This window comes from Octopus sinensis, linkage group LG28, assembly GCF_006345805.1.
Source record: "Octopus sinensis linkage group LG28, ASM634580v1, whole genome shotgun sequence".
NCBI classification, from domain to species: domain Eukaryota; kingdom Metazoa; phylum Mollusca; class Cephalopoda; order Octopoda; family Octopodidae; genus Octopus; species Octopus sinensis.
In genome coordinates this window covers 7,578,303-7,602,684 of record NC_043024.1, presented here as the reverse complement: position 1 = coordinate 7,602,684, position 24,382 = coordinate 7,578,303, and the positions used below count along the sequence as shown (strand labels likewise).

Sequence of the window (24,382 nt, the reverse complement as noted above, 5' to 3'; positions counted from 1 at the left end):
TTTATGTGCCCCGACACAGGTGCCAGACGAGGCTGGCAGACGGCCACGCTCGGATGGTGCTTTTTATGTGCCACCGACACAGGTGCCAGACGAGGCTGGCAGACGGCCACGCTCGGATGGTGTTTTCTTATGTGCCACCGACACAGGTGTCAGACGAGGCTGGCAGACGGCCACGCTCGGATGGTGTTTTTTATGTGCCACCGACACAGGTGGCAGACGGCCATGCTCGGATGGTGTTTTCTTATGTGCCACCGACACAGGTGCCAGACGAGGCTGGCAGACGGCCACGCTCGGATGGTGTTTTCTTATGTGCCACCGACACAGGTGCCAGACGAGGCTGGCAGACGGCCACGCTCGGATGGTGTTTTCTTATGTGCCACCGACACAGGTGTCAGACGAGGCTGGCAGACGGCCACGCTCGGATGGTGTTTTTTATGTGCCACCGACACAGGTGGCAGACGGCCATGCTCGGATGGTGTTTTCTTATGTGCCACCGACACAGGTGCCAGACGAGGCTGGCAGACGGCCACGCTCGGATGGTGTTTTCTTATGTGCCACCGACACAGGTGCCAGACGAGCTGGCAGACGGCCACGCTCGGATGGTGTTTTTTTATGTGCCACCGACACCGGTGCCAGACGAGGCTGGCAGACGACCACGCTCAGATGGTTTTTTATGTTCCACCGACACAGGTGCCAGACGAGGCTGGCAGACGGCCACGCTCGGATGGTGTTTTCTTATGTGCCACCGACACAGGTGTCAGACAAGGCTGGCAGACGGCCACGCTCGGATGGTGTTTTTTATGTGCCACCGACACAGGTGGCAGACGGCCATGCTCGGATGGTGTTTTCTTATGTGCCACCGACACAGGTGCCAGACGAGGCTGGCAGACGGCCACGCTCGGATGGTGTTTTTTATGTGCCACCGACACAGGTGCCAGACGAGGCTGGCAGACGGCCACGCTCGGATGGTGCTTTTTATGTGCCACCGACACAGGTGCCAGACGAGGCTGGCAGACGGCCACGCTCGGATGGTGTTTTCTTATGTGCCACCGACACAGGTGCCAGACGAGGCTGGCAGACGGCCACGCTCGGATGGTGTTTTTTATGTGCCACCGACACAGGTGGCAGACGGCCATGCTCGGATGGTGTTTTCTTATGTGCCACCGACACAGGTGCCAGACGAGGCTGGCAGACGGCCACGCTCGGATGGTGTTTTCTTATGTGCCACCGACACAGGTGCCAGACGAGGCTGGCGAACTGCCAGATATATTAAAAAAATGTAGTGTATATTAAATTTTGGGGTTGTCCAAAAACATCTTCGTGTATGAATCAACCTACCTCTTTTAGCTGTAAATTTTCTGGATAATCCAACTTGTATGCCAGAGAATACAATATGTCTGTTTACAAGTGCATGCTTATTTATGTGTGTTTGTATATCTTTATTATAGCGTGCAATAACTTTGGGAAAGAAGTACCAGTTGGACCGATTCTAGGTACTGACTGTGAATGTTTTGAAAATGGTACAATATCTTGTAGCAGCCCAGACAACCCAGTCATAGTAGATGAAACGCCATGCACTGCAAGAAATAGTAAGTACTTTTGATACCGAATGTTCAGATTGCGCGAGTTGTATTCTTGACATGCACTTGTTGTAAAAATATTTTCCATGGTTGCATTGCCTCATCTGTTCTCATTATCTATCCATCATTTCAAATATACATGATTTTTCTTGTTATAAAAAAATATGTGATCAACTGAATAATAAATAGGCGCAGGAGTGGCTGTGTGGTAAGTTGCTTGCTAACCAACCACATGGTTCCGGGTTCAGTCCCACTGCGTGGCACCTTGGGCAAGTGTCTTCTACTATAGCCTCGGGCCGAACAAAGCCTTGTGAGTGGATTTGGTAGACGGAAACTGAAAGAAGCCCGCCGTATATATGTATATCAACCACCTCACCAACAACAACACTGAACACCTTTTTGATCTCCATGTGTCTAACACACGTGGACATGCCTACAAAGTCAGAAAACAACACAGCTCCCATGACTTTCGGAAACATTTTTTCATGCTCAGAGTTGCTGAAGCATGGAATAAACTGCCTGCGTCAGTTGTTGACTGCCATGACACTGCATCCTTTAAGGCCCTCATGCTTTCCAAAATCCGCCGAAACTACACCTGATTATATATACACTTTAGATGAGTTGTAGTGCACCTGAGCACTGTACACAATTATTATTATTATTATTATTATTTATATATGTATGTGTTTGTGTGTCTGTGTTTGTCCCCCTAGCATTGCTTGACAACCGATGCTGGTGTGTTTATGTCCCCATCACTTAGCGGTTCGGCAAAAAGAGACCAATAAAATAAGTACTGGGCTTACAAAGAATAAGTCCCGGAGTGATGTTGCTCGATTAAAGGCGGTGCTCCAGCATGGCCACAGTCAAATGACTGAAACAAGGAAAAGAGTAAAAATGTGCTTCTTTGTTGTGAATGGCATTTTTGACTTTCTGTCCATGACTGTTTTGTACCATTACAAATTTCTATGGCTTGAAGCATAAGTGACAGTCGGAAGTTGTAACTTACTGTACACTTCCAACTAATTAGGTCTGCGTACTTGGCCACGCTTTCCATTGCAGTAAATGAGGCAACGGATGAAGCCACCATAAAGAGACATCTCTACATCACTGGATTATAGTGATAAACGCTTGTGTAACATGAGTACTACCTTGTCAGAGTCTCTGTGGTAAGTCTTTAGTGGGAGATCAAAACGGAAACTGAAAGAAGCCCGTCGTATATATGTATATATATGTGTGTGTGTCTGTGTTTGTCCCCCCACCTATTTCTTTACTACCCACAAGGGGCTAAACACAGAGAGGACAAACAAGGACAGACAAACGGATGAAGTCGATTACATCAACCCCAGTGCGTAACTGGTACTTATTTAATCGACCCCCGAAAGGATGAAAGGCAAAGTCGACCTTGGCGGAATTTGAACTCAGAACATAGCGGCAGACAAAATACCGCTAAGCATTTCGCCCAGCGTGCTAACATTTCTACCAGCTCGCCACATCACCCCAGGCTAAAGGTCTTCACCCACATAAGGTGTTATTATCTGTTTGGTGGGATATGAAAGGTTAAGTCCACCTTGAACTTTAAAACCCAAACCAAATGATAACAAAGGAGATACTCTTTATAACTGTTTGAGATCGGAACTTGGGGCTAACCGGAAGAGATAGGGGCAGGAGTGATGCGCGCACAGGCAGAGGAGCATTAGGCCTTTTCGATCGGGGTAGCCGACAGAGCTTGACGTGTGAGCGCTTTGTTATGGTTGGGGAAAAGCAGCTGCTATTTTTAGCGTTTGGGTCGGGCCACGTGGAAGGGTGCGTTACCACTGGAGAGGTCTGCGTCGACGAAGAGAAGGTCGGTGTCCTTATTTCAAATCTCCCACATACACCACAAGCTATTTCGGCTACCCCGATCGAAAAGGCCCAATGCTCCCCTGCCTGCACACGCATCACTCCTGCCCCTTCCTCTTTCGGTCAGCCCCAAGTTCTGGTCAGCTCCCCAGCTGCTGACGTCATCATACAATCTTTATATATAAAAGTGAAGTTATGTGTCTGTCTCCTACGATTTAGATTCCTAACTACTCCCACATTTTGCGGTGCAGTGTAACCAAAAGCAGGTATCTTATAGTCGTGATTCATATCGAGCCCTTCTGGGTATTAGCGCGCGTCTACGATGAGTCTACGATTTTAAAATAATTTACCATCAATTTTTCCCATTTTTAATGCATTTTTTTGCTATTATATAAGGGATGTAACTCTCTAAAATGTATTATTAAATCTCAGAACGTAAAAAGCTACAGTAACACCCCCCCCCTTTGTGGTTAGCCATAGTGAGATGGCTATTATACTTTACATCTCTAAAAATGCTTATATAGTTATTTCCCTTACAAACCCGAGCAACGCCGGGCAATACTGCTAGTATACATATATATCATCATCATCGTTTAACGTCCGCTTTCCATGCAAGCATGGGTTGGACGGTTCAACTGGGGTCTGGCGAGCCCGAAGGCTGCACCAGGCCAGTCAGATCTGGCAGTGTTTCTACAGCTGGATGCCCTTCCTAACGCCAACCACTCCAAGAGTGTAGTGGGTGATTTTATGTGCCACCGACACAGGTGGCAGACGGCCACGCTCGGATGGTGTTTTTTATGTGCCACCAACACATATACTTTATAATTAGGGTTCAGCAAAGATTTGCTTCACCACATACCGAAGTTTAGAAATAGCAGTCAAAAAATCTTAGCTATTCCTTCTACTTTAAAAGCGACTCCCAGAAAAACCAAAGTACTTGGAAACAATCTGCGCAGGCAAATATTTAATATTGGAGGAATCCTACGCTGATGAGTCGAAAATGGTCGGGTAAGGTATAATTCTTTATACCGATCTAATTCTGAAACGCGCGTGCGTGGGTAACCTAATATCGATTGATTTGCGTTATTTTTCCCCTTGGCCTGCGTGGATTGTTTTCAAGTACTTTGGTTTTTCTGGGAGTCCCTTTTAAAGTAGAAGGAATAGCTAAGATTTTTTGACTACTATTTCTAAACTTTGGTATGTGGTAAAGCAAATCTTTGCTGAACCCTAATTACAAAGTATTACTTAAGCTTACCATGAAATGGTCTTTTTCATTCCGAATTCTTCTTGGTGAAATTACGGATTACTTCTTAATTAATTAATTTTACCCTTTGTTATATATATATACACACACACACACACACACACATATATATATACATAACCTTTTCTTTTCTTTACAGTTCCTTTCTGCCTTCAAGGTGGCGACATGTATCCAGTTGGACCAATTCCTGACACAAACTGTACCTGCACAGCTAACCTGTCAATTGAATGTGAACATGATATAAAAGATATGCTGCCAGAGGGTATTTTGGTCTTCATAATTCTATATTTTGACACATCATCATCACCATCATCATCATTTGTTGCTGTGTAGCTTGAGGTCAGCTTTGTATGGAACAAATAGCATAAAATAGTACTGCAAATAGCATAAAATAATACTGCAAATAATACTGGGGCAATTGCTTCGTAGATATATTCTCCTGCTTGACGGCGGAGAGCGTGACCCCAGCCAACGCAGACGTCTCGTTAGGATGACTTGTAGGAGGGAGGTGATTCTACACTGGTGCCGCACCGAATTGTTGGACACTGAGTGCACCGCATCGCTTTCGCCAACAGTGAAGGGGAGCTGGTGCAATTACATTAGATGTATTCTCCTGGTTGACGGCGGAGGGCGTGACCCCAGCCAACGCAGATGTCTCGTTAGGATGACTTGTAGGAGCGAGGTGATTCTGCACTGGTGCCGCACCGAATTGTTGGAGACAGAGTGCACCCCATCGCTTTCGCCAACACTGAAGGGGAGCTGGGGCAATTACTTTAGATGTATTCTCCTGGTTGACGGCGGAGGGCATGACCCCAGCCAACGCAGACGTCTCGTTAGGATGACTTGTAGGAGGGAAGTGATTCTGCACTGGTGCCGCACCGAATTGTTGGAGACAGAGTGCACCCCATCGCTTTCGCCAACACTGAAGGAGAGCCGGGGCAATTGCTTCGTAGATGAATTCCCCTGGTTGACGACGGAGGCCGTGACCCCAGCCAACGCAGACGTCTCGTTAGGATGACTTGTAGGAGGGAGGTAATTCTGCACTGGTGCCGCACCGAATTGTTGGAGACAGAGTGCACCCCATCGCTTTCGCCAACAATGAAGGGGAGCTGGGGCAATTGCTTCGTAGATGAATTCTCCTGGTTGACGGCGGAGAGCGTGACCCCAGCCAACGCAGACGTCTCGTTAGGATGACTTGTAGGAGGGAGGTGATTCTGCACTGGTGTCGCACGGAATTGTTGGAGACAGAGTGCACCCCATCGCTTTCGCCAACACTGAAGGGGAGCTGGGGCAATTACTTTAGATGTATTCTCCTGGTTGACGGCGGAGGGCATGACCCCAGCCAACGCAGACGTCTCGTTAGGATGACTTGTAGGAGGGAAGTGATTCTGCACTGATGTCGCACCGAATTGTTGGAGACAGAGTGCACCCCATCTATCTGCCTGCCTGTCTATTTGTCTGTCTGTCTGTCTTATTTCTTTACTGCCCAGAGGGGGCTACACACAGAGGGGACAAACAAGGACAAACAAACGGATTAAGTCGAATATTCCTCATTATCTTCCTTCAGCCATGCTCTCTTCCCTCTGTTATACTCCATCCTTAGAACCACCTCCATTCCTCATTATCTTCCTCCAGCCATGCTCTCTTCCCTCTGTTATACTCCATCCTTAGAACCACTCCCATTCCTCATTATCTTCTTCCAGCCATGCTCTCTTCCCTCTGTTATACTCCATGCTTAGAACCACCTCCATTCCTCATTCTCTTCTTCCAGCCATGCTCTCTCCCCTCTGTTATACTCCATCCTTAGAACCACCTCCTTTCCTCATTATCTTCCTCCAGCCATGCTCTCTCCCCTCTGTTATACTCCATCCTTAGAACCACCTCCATTCCTCATTATCTTCCTCCAGCCATGCTCTCTCCCCTCTGTTATACTCCATCCTTAGAACCACCTCCATTCCTCATTATCTTCCTCCAGTCATGCTCTCTCCCCTCTGTTATACTTCATCCTCCATCATTAGAACCACCTCCATTCCTTATCTTCCTCCAGCCATGCTCTCTGCCCTCTGTTATACTCCATCCTTAGAACCACCTCCATTCCTCATTATCTTCCTCCAGCCATGCTCTCTCCCCTCTGTTGTACTCCATCCTTAGAACCACCTCCATTCCTCATTATCTTCCTCCAGCCATGCTCTCTCCCCTCTGTTATACTCCATTCTTAGAACCAACTCCATTCCTTTTTATCTTCCTCCAGCCATGCTCTCTCCCCTCTGTGATACTCCATCCTTAGAACCACCTCCATTCCTCATTATCTTCCTCCAGCCATGCTCTCTCCCCTCTGTTATACTTCATCCTCCATCATTAGAACCACCTCCATTCTTTATCTTCCTCCAGCCATGCTCTCTGCCCTCTGTTATACTCCATCCTTAGAACCACCTCCATTCCTCATTATCTTCCTCCAGCCATGCTCTCTTCCCTCTGTTATACTCCATCCTTAGAACCACCTCCATTCCTCATTATCTTCTTCAAGCCATGCTCTCTCCCCTCTGTTATACTCCATCCTCCATCATTAGAACCACCTCCATTCCTTATTATCTTCCTCCAGCCATGCTCTCTTCCCTCTGTTATACTCCATGCTTAGAACCACCTCATTATCTTCCTCCAGTCATGCTCTCTCCCCTCTGTTATACTCCATCCTCCATCATTAGAACCACCTCCATTCCTTATTATCTTCCTCCAGCCATGCTCTCTTCCCTCTGTTATACTCCATCCTTAGAACCACCTCCATTCCTCATTATCTTCTTCCAGCCATGCTCTCTCCCCTCTGTTATACTCCATCCTTAGAACCACTCCCATTCCTTATTATCTTCCTCCAGCCATGCTCTCTCCCCTCTGTTATACTCCATCCTCCATCATTAGAACCACCTCCATTCCTTATTATCTTCCTCCAGCCATGCTCTCTTCCCTCTGTTATACTCCATCCTTAGAACCACCTCCATTCCTCATTATCTTCTTCCAGCCATGCTCTCTCCCCTCTGTTATACTCCATCCTTAGAACCACCTCCATTCCTCATTATCTTCTTCCAGCCATGCTCTCTCCCCTCTGTTATACTCCATCCTTAGAACCACCTCCATTCCTCATTATCTTCCTCCAGCCATGCTCTCTTCCCTCTGTTATACCCTATCCTTAGAACCACCTCCATTCCTCATTATCTTCTTCCATCCATGCGCTCTCCTCTCTGTTATACTCCATCCTTAGAAGCACCTCCATTCCTCATTATCTTCCTCCAGCCATGCTCTCTCCCCTCTGTTATACTCCATCCTTAGAACCACCTCCATTCCTCATTATCTTCCTCCAGTCATGCTCTCTCCCCTCTGTTATACTCCATCCTCCATCATTAGAACCACCTCCATTCCTTATTATCTTCTTCCAGCCATGCTCTCTCCCCTCTGTTATACTCCATCCTCCATCATTAGAACCACCTCCATTCCTTTTTATCTTCTTCCAGCCATGCTCTCTCCCCTCTCTTATACTCCATCCTCCATCATTAGAACCACCTCCATTCCTTTTTATCTTCCTCCAGCCATGCTCTCTCCCCTCTGTTATACTCCATCCTCCATCATTAGAACCACCTCCATTCCTTTTTATCTTCTTCCAGCCATGCTCTCTCCCCTCTGTTATACTCCATCCTCCATCATTAGAACCACCTCCATTCCTTTTTATCTTCTTCCAGCCATGCTCTCTCCCCTCTGTTATACTCCATCCTCCATCATTAGAACCACCTCCATTCCTTTCTATCTTCCTCCAGCCATGCTCTCTTCCCTCTGTTATACTCCATCCTCCATCATTAGAACCACCTCCATTCCTTATTATCTTCCTCCAGCCATGCTCTCTCCCCTCTGTTATACTCCATCCTCCATCATTAGAACCACCTCCATTCCTTTTTATCTTCTTCCAGCCATGCTCTCTCCCCTCTGTTATACTCCATCCTCCATCATTAGAACCACCTCCATTCCTTTTTATCTTCTTCCAGCCATGCTCTCTCCCCTCTGTTATACTCCATCCTCCATCATTAGAACCACCTTCATTCCTTTTTATCTTCTTCCAGCCATGCTCTCTCCCCTCTGTTGTACTCCATCCTTAGAACCACCTCCATTCCTCATTATCTTCCTCCAGCCATGCTCTCTCCCCTCTGTTATCCTCCATCATTAGAACCACCTCCATTCCTTTTTATCTTCCTCCAGCCATGCTCTCTCCCCTCTGTTATACTCCATCATTAGAACCACCTCCATTCCTCATTATCTTCCTCCAGCCATGCTCTCTCCCCTCTGTTATAGTCCATCCTCCATCATTAGAACCACCTCCATTCCTTATTATCTTCCTCCAGCCATGCTCTCTCCCCTCTGTTATACTCCATCCTCCATCATTAGAACCACCTCCATTCCTCATTATCTTCCTCCACCCATGCTCTCTCCCCTCTGTTGTACTCCATCATTAGAACCACCTCCATTCCTTTTTATCTTCCTCCAGCCATGCTCTCTCCCCTCTGTTATACTCCATCCTTAGAACCACCTCCATTCCTCATTATCTTCCTCCAGCCATGCTCTCTCCCCTCTGTTATACTCCATCCTCCATCATTAGAACCACCTCCATTCCTTTTTATCTTCTTCCAGCCATGCTCTCTCCCCTCTGTTATACTCCATCCTCCATCATTAGAACCACCTCCATTCCTTTTTATCTTCCTCCAGCCATGCTCTCTCCCCTCTGTTATACTCCATCCTCCATCATTAGAACCACCTCCATTCCTTATTATCTTCCTCCAGCCATGCTCTCTCCCCTCTGTTATACTCCATCCTCCATCATTAGAACCACCTCCATTCCTTTTTATCTTCTTCCAGCCATGCTCTCTCCCCTCTGTTATACTCCATCCTTCATCATTAGAACCACCTCCATTCCTTTTTATCTTCCTCCAGCCATGCTCTCTCCCCTCTGTTATACTCCATTCTTAGAACCACCTCCATTCCTCATTATCTTCCTCCAGCCATGCTCTCTCCCCTCTGTTATACTCCATCCATAGAACCACCTCATTCCTCATTATCTTCCTCCAGCCATGCTCTCTCCCCTCTGTTATACTTCATCCTCCATCATTAGAACCACCTCCATTCTTTATCTTCCTCCAGCCATGCTCTCTGCCCTCTGTTATACTCCATCGTTAGAACCACCTCCATTCCTCATTATCTTCCTCCAGCCATGCTCTCTCCCCTCTCTTATACTCCATTCTTAGAACCACCTCCATTCCTCATTATCTTCCTCCAGCCATGCTCTCACCCCTCTGTTATACTCCATCCTTAGAACCACCTCCATTCCTCATTATCTTCCTCCAGCCATGCTCTCTCCCCTCTGTTATACTCCATCCTCCATCATTAGAACCACCTCCATTCCTTTTTATTTTCCTCCAGCCATGCTCTCTCCCCTCTGTTATCCTCCATCATTAGAACCACCTCCATTCCTTTTTATCTTCCTCCAGCCATGCTCTCTCCCCTCTGTTATACTCCATCATTAGAACCACCTCCATTCCTCATTATCTTCCTCCAGCCATGCTATCTCCACTCTGTTATAGTCCATCCTCCATCATAAGAACCACCTCCATTCCTTATCTTCCTCCAGCCATGCTCTCTCCCCTCTGTTATACTCCATCCTCCATCATTAGAACCACCTCCATTCCTCATTATCTTCTCCACCCATGCTCTCTCCCCTCTGTTGTACTTCATCCTTAGAACCACCTCCATTCGTTTTTATCTTCCTCCAGCCATGCTCTCTCCCCTCTGTTATACTCCATCCTTAGAACCACTCCCATTCCTTATTATCTTCCTCCAGTTATGCTCTCTTCCCTCTGTTATACTCCATCCTTAGAACCACCTCCATTCCTTTTTATCTTCCTCCAGCCATGCTCTCTCCCCTCTGTTATACTCCATCCTTAGAACCACCTCCATTCCTCATTATCTTCCTCCAGCCATGCTCTCTCCCCTCTGTTATACTCCATCCTCCATCATTAGAACCACCTCCATTCCTTTTTATCTTCCAGCCATGCTCTCTCCCCTCTGTTATACTCCATCCTTCATCATTAGAACCACCTCCATTCCTTTTTATCTTCCTCCAGCCATGCTCTCTCCCCTCTGTTATACTCCATTCTTAGAACCACCTCCATTCCTCATTATCTTCCTCCAGCCATGCTCTCTCCCCTCTGTTATACTCCATCCTTAGAACCACCTCATTCCTCATTATCTTCCTCCAGCCATGCTCTCTCCCCTCTGTTATACTTCATCCTCCATCATTAGAACCACCTCCATTCTTTATCTTCCTCCAGCCATGCTCTCTCCCCTCTGTTATACTCCATCCTTAGAACCACCTCCATTCCTCATTATCTTCCTCCAGCCATGCTCTCTCCCCTCTGTTATACTCCATCCTCCATCATTAGAACACCTCCATTCCTTTTATCGTCTTCCAGCCATGCTCTCTCCCCTATGTTTATACTCATCCTTCATCATTAGATTAGAACACCTCCATTCCTTTTTATCTTCCTCCAGCCATGCTCTCTCCCCTCTGTTATACTCCATTCTTAGGACCACCTCCATTCCTCATTATCTTCCTCCAGCCATGCTCTCTCCCCTCTGTTATACTCCATCCTTAGAACCACCTCATTCCTCATTATCTTCCTCCAGCCATGCTCTCTCCGCTCTGTTATACTTCATCCTCCATCATTAGAACCACCTCCATTCTTTATATTCCTCCAGCCATGCTCTCTGCCCTCTGTTATACTCCATCGTTAGAACCACCTCCATTCCTCATTATCTTCCTCCAGCCATGCTCTCTCCCCTCTGTTATACTCCATCCTCCATCATTAGAACCACCTCCATTCCTTATTATCTTCCTCCAGCCATGCTCTCTGCCCTCTGTTATACTCCATCCTTAGAACCACCTCCATTCCTCATTATCTTCCTCCAGCCATGCTCTCACCCCTCTGTTATACTCCATCCTTAGAACCACCTCCATTCCTCATTATCTTCTTCCAGCCATGCTCTCTCCCCTCTGTTATACTCCATCCTCAGAACCACCTCCATTCCTTTTTATCTTCCTCCAGCCATGCTCTCTCCCCTCTGTTATACTCCATCCTTATAACCACCTCCATTCCTCATTATCTTCCTCCAGTCATGCTCTCTCCCCTCTGTTATACTCCATCCTCCATCATTAGAACCACCTCCATTCCTTATTATCTTCCTCCAGCCATGCTCTCTTCCCTCTGTTATACTCCATCCTTAGAACCACCTCCATTCCTCATTATCTTCTTCCAGCCATGCTCTCTCCCCTCTGTTATACTCCATCCTTAGAACCACTCCCATTCCTTATTATCTTCCTCCAGCCATGCTCTCTCCCCTCTGTTATACTCCATCCTTAGAACCACCTCCATTCCTCATTATCTTCTTCCAGCCATGCTCTCTCCCCTCTGTTATACTCCATCCTTAGAACCACCTCCATTCCTCATTATCTTCCTCCAGCCATGCTCTCTTCCCTCTGTTATACTCCATCCTTAGAACCACCTCCATTCCTCATTATCTTCCTCCAGCCATGCTCTCTTCCCTCTGTTATACTCCATCCTTAGAACCACCTCCATTCCTCATTATCTTCCTCCAGTCATGCTCTCTCCCCTCTGTTATACTCCATCCTCCATCATTAGAACCACCTCCATTCCTTATTATCTTCCTCCAGCCATGCTCTTTCCCCTCTGTTATACTCCATCCTCCATCATTAGAACCACCTCCATTCATTTTTATCTTCTTCCAGCCATGCTCTCTCCCCTCTGTTATACTCCATCCTCCATCATTAGAACCACCTCCATTCCTTTTTATTTTCTTCCAGCCATGCCCTCTTCCCTCTGTTATACTACAACCTCCATCATTAGAACCACCTCCATTTCTTATTATCTTCCTCCAGCCATGCTCCCTCCCCTCTATTATACTCCATCCTCCATCATTAGAACCACCTCCATTCCTTTTTATCTTCCTCCAGCCATGCTCTCTGCCCTCTGTTATACTCCATCCTTATAACCACCTCCATTCCGCATTATCTTCCTCCAGTCATGCTCTCTCCCCTCTGTTATACTCCATCCTCCATCATTAGAACCACCTCCATTCCTTATTATCTTCCTCCAGCCATGCTCTCTTCCCTCTGTTATACTCCATCCTTAGAACCACCTCCATTCCTCATTATCTTCCTCCAGTCATGCTCTCTCCCCTCTGTTATACTCCATCCTCCATCATTAGAACCACCTCCATTCCTTATTATCTTCCTCCAGCCATGCTCGCTCCCCTCTGTTATACTCCATCCTCCATCATTAGAACCACCTCCATTCCTTTTTATCTTCTTCCAGCCATGCTCTCTCCCCTCTGTTATACTCCATCCTCCATCATTAGAACCACCTCCATTCCTTTTTATCTTCCTCAGTCATGCTCTCTCCCCTCTGTTTTACTCATCCTCCATCATTAGAACCACCTCCATTCCTTATTATCTTCCTCCAGCCATGCTCTTCTCCCCTCTGTTATACTCCATCCTCCATCATTAGAACCACCTCCATTCCTTTTTATCTTCTTCCAGCCATGCTCTCTCCCCTCTGTTATACTCCATCCTCCATGATTAGAACACCTCCATTCCTTTTTATCTTCTTCCAGCCATGCTCTCCCCTCTGTTATACTCCATCCTCCCTCATTAGAACCACCTTCAGTCCTTTTTATCTTCCTCCAGCCATGCTCTCTCCCCTCCGTTATACTCCATCCTCCATCATTAGACCACCTCCATTCCTTATTATCTTCTTCCAGCCATGCTCTCTCCCCTCTGTTATACTCCATCTCCATCATTAGAACCACCTCCATTCTTTTTATCTTCTTCCAGCCATGCTCTCTCCCCTCTGTTATACTCCATCCTCCATCATTACAACCACCTCCATTCCTTTTTATCTTCCTCCAGCCATGCTCTCTCCCCTCTGTTATACTCCATCCTCCATCATTAGAACCACCTCATTCTTTTTATCTTCTTCCAGCCATGCTCTCTCCCCTCTGTTATACTCCATCCTCCATCATTAGAACCACCTCCATTCCTTTTTTATTCCTCCAGCCATGCTCTCTCCCCTCTGTTATACTCCATCCTCCATCATTAGAACCACCTCCATTCCTTTTTATCTTCTTCCAGCCATGCTCTTCCCCCCTGTTATACTCCATCCTCCATCATTAGAACCACCTCCATTCCTTTTATCTTCTTCCGCCATGCTCTCTCCCCTCTGTTATACTCCATCTCAATCATTAGAACCACCTCCATTCCTTTTTATCTTCTTCCAGCCATGCTCTCTCCCCTCTGTTATACTCTATCCTCCATCCTTAGAACCACCTCCATTCCTCATTATCTTCCTCCAGCCATGCTCTCTCTTCTCTGTTATCCTCCATCATTAGAACCACCTCCATTCGTTTTTATCTTCCTCCAGCCATGCTCTCTCTCCTCTGTTATACTCCATCCTTAGAACCACCTCCATTCCTCATTATCTTCCTCCAGCCATGCTCTCTCCCCTCTGTTATACTCCATCCTCCATCATTAGAACCACCTCCATTCCTTTTTATCTTCTTCCAGCCATGCTCTCTCCCCTCTGTTATACTCCATCCTCCATCATTAGAACCACCTCCATTCCTTTTTATCTTCCTCCAGCCATGCTCTCTCCCCTCTGTTATACTCCATCCTCCATCATTAGAACCACCTCCATTCCTTTTTATCTTCTTCCAGCCATGCTCTCTCCCCTCTGTTATACTCCATCCTCCATCATTAGAACCACCTCCATTCCTTTTTATCTTCTTCCAGCCATTCTCTCTCCCCTCTGTTATACTCCATCCTCCATCATTAGAACCACCTCCATTCCTTTTTATCTTCCTCCAGCCATGCTCTCTCCCCTCTGTTATACTCCATCCTCCATCATTAGAACCACCTCCATTCCTTTTTATCTTCCTCCAGCCATGCTCTCTCCTCTCTGTTATACTCCATCCTCCATCATTAGAACCACCTCCATTCCTTTTTATCTTCTTCCAGCCATGCTCTCTCCCCTCTGTTATACTCCATCCTCCATCATTAGACCCACCTCCATTCCTTATTATCTTCCTCCAGCCATGCTCTCTCCCTCTGTTATACTCCATCCTCCATCATTAGAACCACCTCCATTCCTTTTTATCTTCTTCCAGCCATGCTCTCTCCCCTCTGTTATACTCCATCCTCCATCATTAGAACCACCTCCATTCCTTTTTATCTTCTTCCAGCCATGCTCTCTCCCCTCTGTTATACTCCATCCTCCATCCTTAGAACCACCTCCATTCTTCATTATCTTCCTCCAGCCATGCTCTCTCCCCTCTGTTATCCTCCATCATTAGAACCACCTCCATTCCTTTTTATCTTCCTCCAGCCATGCTCTCTCCCCTCTGTTGTACTCCATCCTTAGTACCACCTCCATTCCTTTTTATCTTCCTCCAGCCATGCTCTCTCCCCTCTGTTATACTCCATCCTTAGAACCACCTCCATTCCTCATTATCTTCCTCCAGCCATGCTCTCTCCCCTCTGTTATACTCCATCCTCCATCATTAGACCCACCTCCATTCCTTTTTATCTTCTTCCAGCCATGCTCTCTCCCCTCTGTTATACTCCATCCTCCATCATTAGAACCACCTCCATTCCTTTTTATCTTCCTCCAGCCATGCTCTCTCCCCTCTGTTATACTCCATCCTCCATCATTAGAACCACCTCCATTCCTTTATATCTTCTTCCAGCCATGCTCTCTCCCGTCTGTTATACTCCATCCTCCATCATTAGAACCACCTCCATTCCTTTTTATCTTCCTCCAGCCATGCTCTCTCCCCTCTGTTATACTCCATCCTCCATCATTAGAACCACCTCCATTCCTTTTTATCTTCTTCCAGCCATGCTCTCTCCCCTCTGTTATACTCCATCCTCCATCATTAGAACCACCTCCATTCCTTTTTATCTTCTTCCAGCCATTCTCTCTCCCCTCTGTTATACTCCATCCTCCATCATTAGAACCACCTCCATTCCTTTTTATCTTCCTCCAGCCATACTCTCTCCCCTCTGTTATACTCCATCCTCATCATTAGAACCACCTCCATTCCTTTTATCTTCCTCCAGCCATGCTCTCTCTCTCTGTTATACTCCATCCTCCATCATTAGAACCACCTCTCATTCCTTTTTATCTTCTTCAGCCATGCTCTCTACCCTCTGTTATACTCCATCCTCCATCATTAGAACCACCTCCATTCCTTATTATCTTCCTCCAGCCATGCTCTCTCCCCTCTGTTATACTCCATCCTCCATCATTAGAACCACCTCCATTCCTTTTTATCTTCTTCCAGCCATGCTCTCTCCCCTCTGTTATACTCATCCTCCATCATCATTAGAACACCTCCATTCCTTTTTATCTTCTTCCAGCCATGCTCTCTCCCCTCTTTTATACTCCATCCTCCATCATTAGAACCACCTCCATTCCTTTATATCTTCTTCCAGCCATGCTCTCTCCCCTCGTTGTTATACTCCATCCTCCATCCTTAGAACCACCTCCATTTTCATTATCTTCCTCCAGCCATGCTCTCTCCCCTCTGTTATCCTCCATCATTAGAACCACCTCCATTCCTTTTTATCTTCCTCCAGCCATGCTCTCTCCCCTCTGTGTACTCCATCCTTAGAACCACCTCCATTCCTTTTTATCTTCCTCCAGCCATGCTCTCTCCCCTCTGTTATACTCATCCTTAGAACCACCTCCATCCTCATTATCTTCCTCCAGCCATGCTTCTCCCCTCTGTTATACTCCATCCTCCATCATTAGACCCACCTCCATTCCTTTTTATCTCTTCCAGCCATGCTCTCTCCCCTCTGTTATACTCCATCCTCCATCATTAGAACACCTCCATTCCTTTTTATCTTCCTCCAGCCATGCTCTCTCCCCTCTGTTATACTCATCCTCCATCATTAGAACCACCTCCATTCCTTATATCTTCTTCCAGCCATGCTCTCTCCGTCTGTTATACTCATCCTCCATCATTAGAACCACCTCCATCCTTTTTATCTTCCTCCAGCCATGCTCTCTCCCCTCTGTTATACTCCATCCTCCATCATTAGAACCACCTCCATTCCTTTATATCTTCTTTCAGCCATGCTCTCCCCCTCTGTTATACTCCATCCTCCATCATTAGAACCACCTCCATTCCTTATTATCTTCCTCCAGCCATGCTCTCTCCCCTCTGTTATACTCCATCCTCCATCATTAGAACCACCTCCATTCCTTATTATCTTCTTCCAGCCATGCTCTCTCCCCTCTGTTATACTCCATCCTCCATCATTAGAACCACCTCCATTCCTTTTATCTTCCTCCAGCCATGCTCTCTCCCCTCTGTTATACTCCATCCTCCATCATTAGAACCACCTCCATTCCTTTTTATCTTCTTCCAGCCATGCTCTCTCCCCTCTGTTATACTCCATCCTCCATCATTAGAACCACCTCATTCCTTTTATCTTCCTCCAGCCATGCTCTCTCCCCTCTGTTATACTCCATCCTCCATCATTAGAACCACCTCCATTCCTTATTATCTTCCTCCAGCCATGCTCTCTCCCCTCTGTTATACTCCATCCTCCATCATTAGAACCACCTCCATTCCTTTTATCTTCTTCCAGCCATGCTCTCTCCCCTCTGTTATACTCCATCCTCCATCATTAGAACCACCTCCATTCCTTTTTATCTTCTTCCAGCCATGCTCTCTCCCCTCTGTTATACTCCATCCTCCATCATTAGAACCACCTCCATTCCTTATTATCTTCCTCCAGCCATGCTCGCTCCCCTCTGTTATACTCCATCCTCCATCATTAGAACCACCTCCATTCCTTATCTTCCTCCAGCCATGCTCGCTCCCCTCTGTTATACTCCATCCTCCATCATTAGAACCACCTCCATTCCTTTTTATCTTCCTCCAGCCATGCTCTCTCTCCCCTCTTTTATACTCCATCCTCCATCATTAGAACCACCTCCATTCCTTTTTATCTTCCTCCAGCCATGCTCTCTCCCCTCTGTTATACTCCATCCTTAGAACCACCTCCATTCCTCATTATCTTCCTCCAGCCATGCTCTCTCCCCTCTGTTGTACTCCATCCTTAGAACCACCTCCATTCCTCATTACCAACCCGGCTGAAACCGGCTCTAGCTCTGAGTACAAATGTTTTGTTTTCATAAGTTTTGAATTAAAATCTTCCACCAAACCTTAGTCACAATTTATATATATATATATATACACACACACACATATATATAAGCTTTCTTTTCTTTACAGTTCCTTTCTGCCTTCACGGTGGCGAAAGGTTTCCTGTTGGACCAATTCCTAACACAAACTGTAACTGCACAGCTAACACGTCAGTTGTATGTAAAGATGGTATACAAGATGTGCCGATAGATGGTATTTTGGTCTTTATAATTCTATGTTTTGACACATCATCATCACCATCATCATCATTTGTTGCTGTGTAGCTTGAGGTCAGCTTTGTATGGAACAAATAGCATAAAATAATACTGCATTTCTCTACCTGCTTTTCTATCTGTCTGTCTGTGTGTTTGCTTGTCTGTTTGTCTGTCTATCTATCCATACATGTTTGTTCATCTATCTGTCTGTGTGTCTGTCTCTCTCTATGTCTGTCTATTGATCTATGTCTTAGCTCCTACACGCATTTTTTTCTCTCCTTGTTTTTTTCTGTGTATCTTTCTGTCGAAGAGCATAGGCTCGAAACGTAAAAGACTTTTTCTATTCCTGAGCGCTATACTAATACATTTGTTTGTTTGTACTCCACCTGCCTTGGTCTTTTGTTTATTTTCGTAAACTTTTCCTTTATCTATCTGCCTGCCTGTCTATTTGTCTGTCTGTCTGTCTTATTTCACACAGAGGGGACAAATGGATTAAGTTGAATATTCCTCATTATCTTCCTCCAGCCATGCTCTCTCCCCTCTGTTGTACTCCATCCTTAGAACCACCTCCATTCCTCATTACCAACTCGGCTGAAACCGGCTCTAGCTCTGAGTACAAATGTTTTGTTTTCATAAGTTTTGAATCAAAATCTTCCACCAAACCTTAGTCACAATTTATGTTCCTAACACTAATGAGAAATAAATTATTTTACTAAATTCTTTGTTATATTTAAAGTAATTGAAAGAAACACAGAGCATACTCTTTACTCTTTTACTTGTTTCAGTCATTTGACTGCGGCCATGCTGGAGCACCGCCTTTAGTCGAGCAAATCGACCCCGGGACTTATTCTTTGTAAGCCTAGTACTTATTCTATCGGTCTCTTTTGCCGAACTGCAAAGTTATGGGAACATAAACACACCAGCATCGGAGTGCCGTAACCGACGGAGTGCTTCCATCCATTATACACACACACACACACACTGATAGAGATGCATAGACAGACGGATGTTTTCATGTACTTTCTTATTCTGTTACAGTATGTCTATATGAAGGGATATTTTATCCAATTGGTCCAATTCCTGACACAGACTGTAATTGTACAATGAGTGGAGAAATTACATGTAAAGGTGATGAACCACCAACGATATTTATGAATGATCCTGAAGGTATTTAAACCTTACATATTTCATTGCATGATATTGGGTTCCCCAATAAATTTGTTGAGATTCTTTGGTTCTTGTTTTTTGTTTTCCATTTGGCCCTCCATTATCGTATGTGTAAAAAATAAATTTATGTAGATTTCCAAAATCTCTCTATATATAAACGGCAGTTTGTCTGTGTGTCTGTCAGGTTGTACCCTCACCCGAGACCACGGCTTTCAACCGATTCTGATGAAACTTGACACACACATAGCCCAATGTCATAATTCAAAACTAACGCAGCGAAAATTTTGAAAAGTTCCCCCAGTTCTGAAAAAAATCGATAAATTCGACATGGGGTTGGAATCAGAAACCAGAAACACACACCACAGACTGTCTAGGGGACGCAACTCGACCGTTTTGACTCTCAAAAAAAATTTACCATTACTTTTTTTTCCATTTTTTTGCTATTTTTTGGCTATAACTCTCTAAAAATGCTTTATAGTTATTTCTCTTACAAACCCGAGCAACGCCGGGCGATACTGCTAGTGATAAATAAAAAGAGCCCCTCCACTCTTTCTCGCATGCCCATCCACACACCCTACCTCCTTCTTACAACATTCACCCGGGGTGGGTTGAGCTGGCTTCAGTCATCCTCAATGCTGCATCTCTCACAAACGCCGACCAGACCTGGCGATTTGAGGCTAACGACCGCGTGACCTCCAACCACTCCTTATTCCAGCGGCGAACGCCGTAGATATGGGGGCCTAGGTTGGGTTCCAGATCAGCCTTGACCGTCATCAGCCAGATTTTTCATTGTCCACCACATCGCTTTCGCCAACACTGAAGGGGAGCTGGGGCAATTGCTTCGTAGATGTATTCTCCTGGTTGATGGCGGAGAGCGTGACCCCAGCCAACGCAGACGTCTCGTTAGGATGACTTGTCAGAGGGAGGTGATTCTGCACTGGTGTCGCACCGAATTGTTGGAGACAAAGTGATGCCATCAGACACGAAGGATGCGGCGTAGGATGCTGCTCCAACATATCTATCTTCCCTACTCCTGACCATTCTATTACATCCTTACGCCCCACAATATCAACCATAGTATGGTTGATATTGTTGATGATAAAGAATACACTGTAACAGTGTTATAACAATACAGAATAGAAATGGTGGCAGTATCAAACATGCAATGAACCAACAATTAGTATTTCCAATACACTAACTCAAACTGTAAATTCTACCTAGACTTCAAAGACCAAACTACGAACTGCCGACTACATCAGACTGCTCCTATATGTAATGGGCCCATCTATACTTCAGAGGGTGTTGTACTCTCGCCACAACAAACTGCATTTTTCCTCTCACCATCCCTGGGATCTTTGCGGTTTGAACGGCAGTTTTTAAAAATAATTTGTAGGTAACTAAACACTTTTAAACTTCGTATACTGGTATAATGTGTTTATAAAACATCTTTTTCTCTTGGCTTTATTGAGAAAATTCTATAGTTTGTAAGATATTTGTTGGGTTTTTTTTTCCTTCAATTTCTGCAATTTCAACCAATCAATGACGTCTATTGAGGTATAAAAAAAAACATTCTGTGCCGTATGAATATGTCCCTCGTTTAAGAAACAGATTGGGTTAATTTACATTTCTGAAGAAAAAAAGATACCCTTCCTCCACTCCTAACCCTAACCCTAAAACAGATTGAAATGCAATAGATCGATACTAGGGTCATAATTATGGGTGACAATTTCATGTGACACTGCCGTTCAAACCGAAAAGATCCCCATCTCTGAACATATACCCTCACACTCTTATGGAACATCCTTCTCTATCTCCTCTGTACTACTTATACTCACCCCACCACGGTTCCCTGTAGGTAAGCCGCAATACATATGCAACACCATCTACTTCTCCATCTTTCTCTCTAACTCTTTCCCTCCTTTCCTTCCCTGTCCTACTGGGGTATCCAAGTGTTTCATCTATAGAAAGACAACTGACTCTGCCCCTCTATTATACCCAAACCTCCCACCTATTTCTTTACTGCCCACAAGGGGCTAAACATAGAGGGGACAAACAAGGACAGACATAGGTATTAAGTCGATTACATCGACCCCAGTGTGTAACTGGTACTTAATTTATCGACCCCGAAAGGATGAAAGGCAAAGTCGACCTCGGCGGAATTTGAACTCAGAACGTAAAAAGACAGACGAAATACCTATTTCTTTATTACCCACAAGGGGCTAAACACAGAGGGGACAAACAAGGACAGACATAGGTATTAAGTCGATTACATCGACCCCAGTGTGTAACTGGTACTTAATTTATCGACCCGAAAGGATGAAAGGCAAAGTCGACCTCTGCGGAATTTGAACTCACAACGTAACAGCAGCCGAAATACCGCTATGCATTTTGCCCGACGTGCTAACGGTTCTGCCAGCTTGCCGCCCTGGCACACAGCCACTCCCCTCAATTCCATTCATTCTCTCAGCTACATGTAGTGGTCCCATCTATACTTGCAAGCTACATGGCAACCCCACTAGTACTGGTTTCATATTAAGAGCATTTGTGCTGGTACCACATTAAAAGTACCTGTGCTAGTGCCACATAAAAATCACCCAGTACACTCTGTAAAGTGGTTGGCATTAGGAAGGACATCTAGCCATTGAGACCATGCCAGAACAAACAATTGGAGCCCGGTGTAACTCTCTGGTTTGCAAGATCCTGTCAAACCGTCCAACCCATGTCAGCATGGAAATCAGACGTTAAATAATGATGTCAATGCATGTGTGTGTGCATGCACACGTGTGTGTATAACCATGTACCTCCTGTATAGCAAGACACCAGTTTCTGTCTCTCTGTTACACTCCAACCTTTCATCATCTGACACAAGATCACCTCCTCCTCCAATTCCCCCTCTACTCTCAAAAATTCCTCGTCTTGCAAGTTACTTGGTGACCGTGCTGGTGCTGGTGCCACATTAATAAAAGCATCCAGTCCATACTGTAAACTGGTTGGCATTTGGAAGGGCATCCAGCTGTGAAAACCATGCCAAAACTGACCTCATCTGTGACCTTGCCACGTAAAATGCACTCATTCTACTCTGCAGGGTGGTTGCTGTTAGGAGGGGAATTCATCTGTAAAAACCATGTCAAAATGCATACAGAAGCCAGGTGTAGTCTTCTACCTGGGTGGCTCCTGTCAAACCCATGCCAGCATGGAAAGCAGACGAAAAAAATGATGATATATGTATGCATATGTTAACTTAAAGACCAAGATCCTTATTTCTTTATTGCCCACAAGGAGCTAATCATAGAGGGAACAGAATTTGCTAATGTGTCATACATGCTTGTGTGTGTGGGAACAGAATTTGCTAATGTGTTATACATGCGTGTATATGTGAAAAAGAATTTGCTAATGTGTTATACATGCGTGTATGTGTGAAACAGAATTTGCTAATATGTTATACATGCGTGTGTGTGTGAAACAGAATTTGCTAATGTGTTATACATGCGTGTATGTGTGGAACAGAATTTGTTAATATGTTATACATGCGTGTGTGTGTGAAACAGAATTTGTTAATATGTTATACATGCGTGTGTGTGTGTTGAACAGAATTTGCTAATGTTATACAGCGTGTATGTGTGGAAACAGAATTTGCTAATATGTTATACATGCGTGTGTTGGAGTGGCTAATTGTTATACGTGGGGTGTGTGAAACAGAATTTGTAATGTGTTATACATGCGTGTGGTGTGTGTGAAACAGAATTTGCTAATGTGTTATACATGCGTGTGTGTGTGGAACAGAATTTGTTAATATGTTATACATGCGTGTGTGTGTGTGAACAGAATTGTTAATATGTTATACATGCGTGTGTGTGTGGAACAGAATTGCTAATGTGTTATACAGGCGTTATGTGTGGACAGAATTTGCTAATATGTTATACATGCGTGTGTGTGTGAACAGAATTTGCAATATGTTATACATGTGTGTATGGTGAAAACAATTTGTTAATATGTATACATGGTGTAGTGTGAACAGAATTTGTTAATATGTTATACATGCGTGTGTGTGTGTGAGAAACAGAATTTGCTAATATGTTATACATGTGTGTATGTGTGGAACAGAATTTGTTAATATGTTATACATGTGTGTATGTGTGAAACAGAATTTGTTAATATGTTATACATGTGTGTATGTGTGAAACAGAATTTGTTAATATGTTATACATGCGTGTGTGTGTGAAACAGAATTTGTTAATATGTTATACATGTGTGTATGTGTGGAACAGAATTTGTTAATGTTATACATGTGTGTAGTGTGAAACAGAATTTGTTAATATGTTATACATGCGGCTTGTGTTTTGTGTGTGTGTGTGAAACAGAATTTGTTAATATGTTATACATGTGTGTATGTGTGAAACAGAATTTGCTAATGTGTTATACATGCGTGTATGTGTGGAACAGAATTTGTTAATTGTTATACATGCGTGTATGTGTGGAACAGAATTTGCTAATGTGTTATACATGCGTGTGTGTGTGTGGAACAGAATTTGTTAATATGTTATACATGCGTGTATGTGTGAAACAGAATTGTTAATATGTTATACATGTGTATGTGTGAAACAGAATTTGCTAATGTGTTATACATGCGATGTGTGTGGAACAGAATTTGCTAATGTGATATACATGCGTGTGTGTGTGTGAAACAGAATTTGCTAATGTGTTATACATGCGTGTGTGTGTGGAACAGAATTGCTAATTGTTATACATGCGTGTTGTGTGGAACAGAATTTGCTAATGTGTTATACATGCGTGTATGTGTGGAACAGAATTTGCTAATATGTTATACATGCGTGTATGTGTGGAACAGAATTTGCTAATGTGTTATACAGCGCATGTTATGTGTGAAACAGAATTTGCTAATGTGTATACATGCGTTGTGTGTGTGGAACAGAATTTGCTAATGTGTTATACATGCTGTATGTGTGAACAGAATTTGCTAATGTGTTATACAT

General features: G+C 44.8%; 1 protein-coding gene and 1 long non-coding RNA gene across 16 annotated transcripts in view; one reads left to right on the top strand and one right to left on the bottom strand.

The window, feature by feature from the left end:
- The window catches only part of LOC115225789, a 103,421-nt gene that overhangs the window by 67,752 nt on the left and 11,287 nt on the right, over positions 1 to 24,382 (top strand). Inside the window, exons 8-11 of one of the 6 annotated variants that reach the window (XM_036514578.1) lie at positions 1,449 to 1,589; positions 4,823 to 4,945; positions 18,097 to 18,204; positions 19,260 to 19,388. In XM_036514578.1, coding sequence (XP_036370471.1) covers positions 1,449 to 1,589; positions 4,823 to 4,945; positions 18,097 to 18,204; positions 19,260 to 19,388 — 501 coding nt within the window. Of the gene's footprint in view, positions 1 to 1,448; positions 1,590 to 4,822; positions 4,946 to 18,096; positions 18,220 to 19,259; positions 19,389 to 24,382 lie in introns of all 6 variants that reach the window. The other 5 variants (XM_036514577.1, XM_029796747.2, XM_036514579.1 and 2 more) reach the window with 5 other exon arrangements.
- On the bottom strand, positions 5,907 to 12,924 carry LOC115225790. Of its 10 annotated transcripts, none has more exons than XR_005004151.1 (3): positions 12,630 to 12,924; positions 7,328 to 7,451; positions 6,209 to 6,232 (listed from the first exon to the last, which is right to left on the bottom strand). It is a non-coding gene; the product is annotated as an uncharacterized LOC115225790 (long non-coding RNA). The 10 variants fall into 10 exon arrangements; XR_005004144.1 differs by lacking the exon at positions 6,209 to 6,232 and adding an exon at positions 7,148 to 7,192; XR_005004145.1 differs by lacking the exon at positions 6,209 to 6,232 and adding an exon at positions 7,212 to 7,267.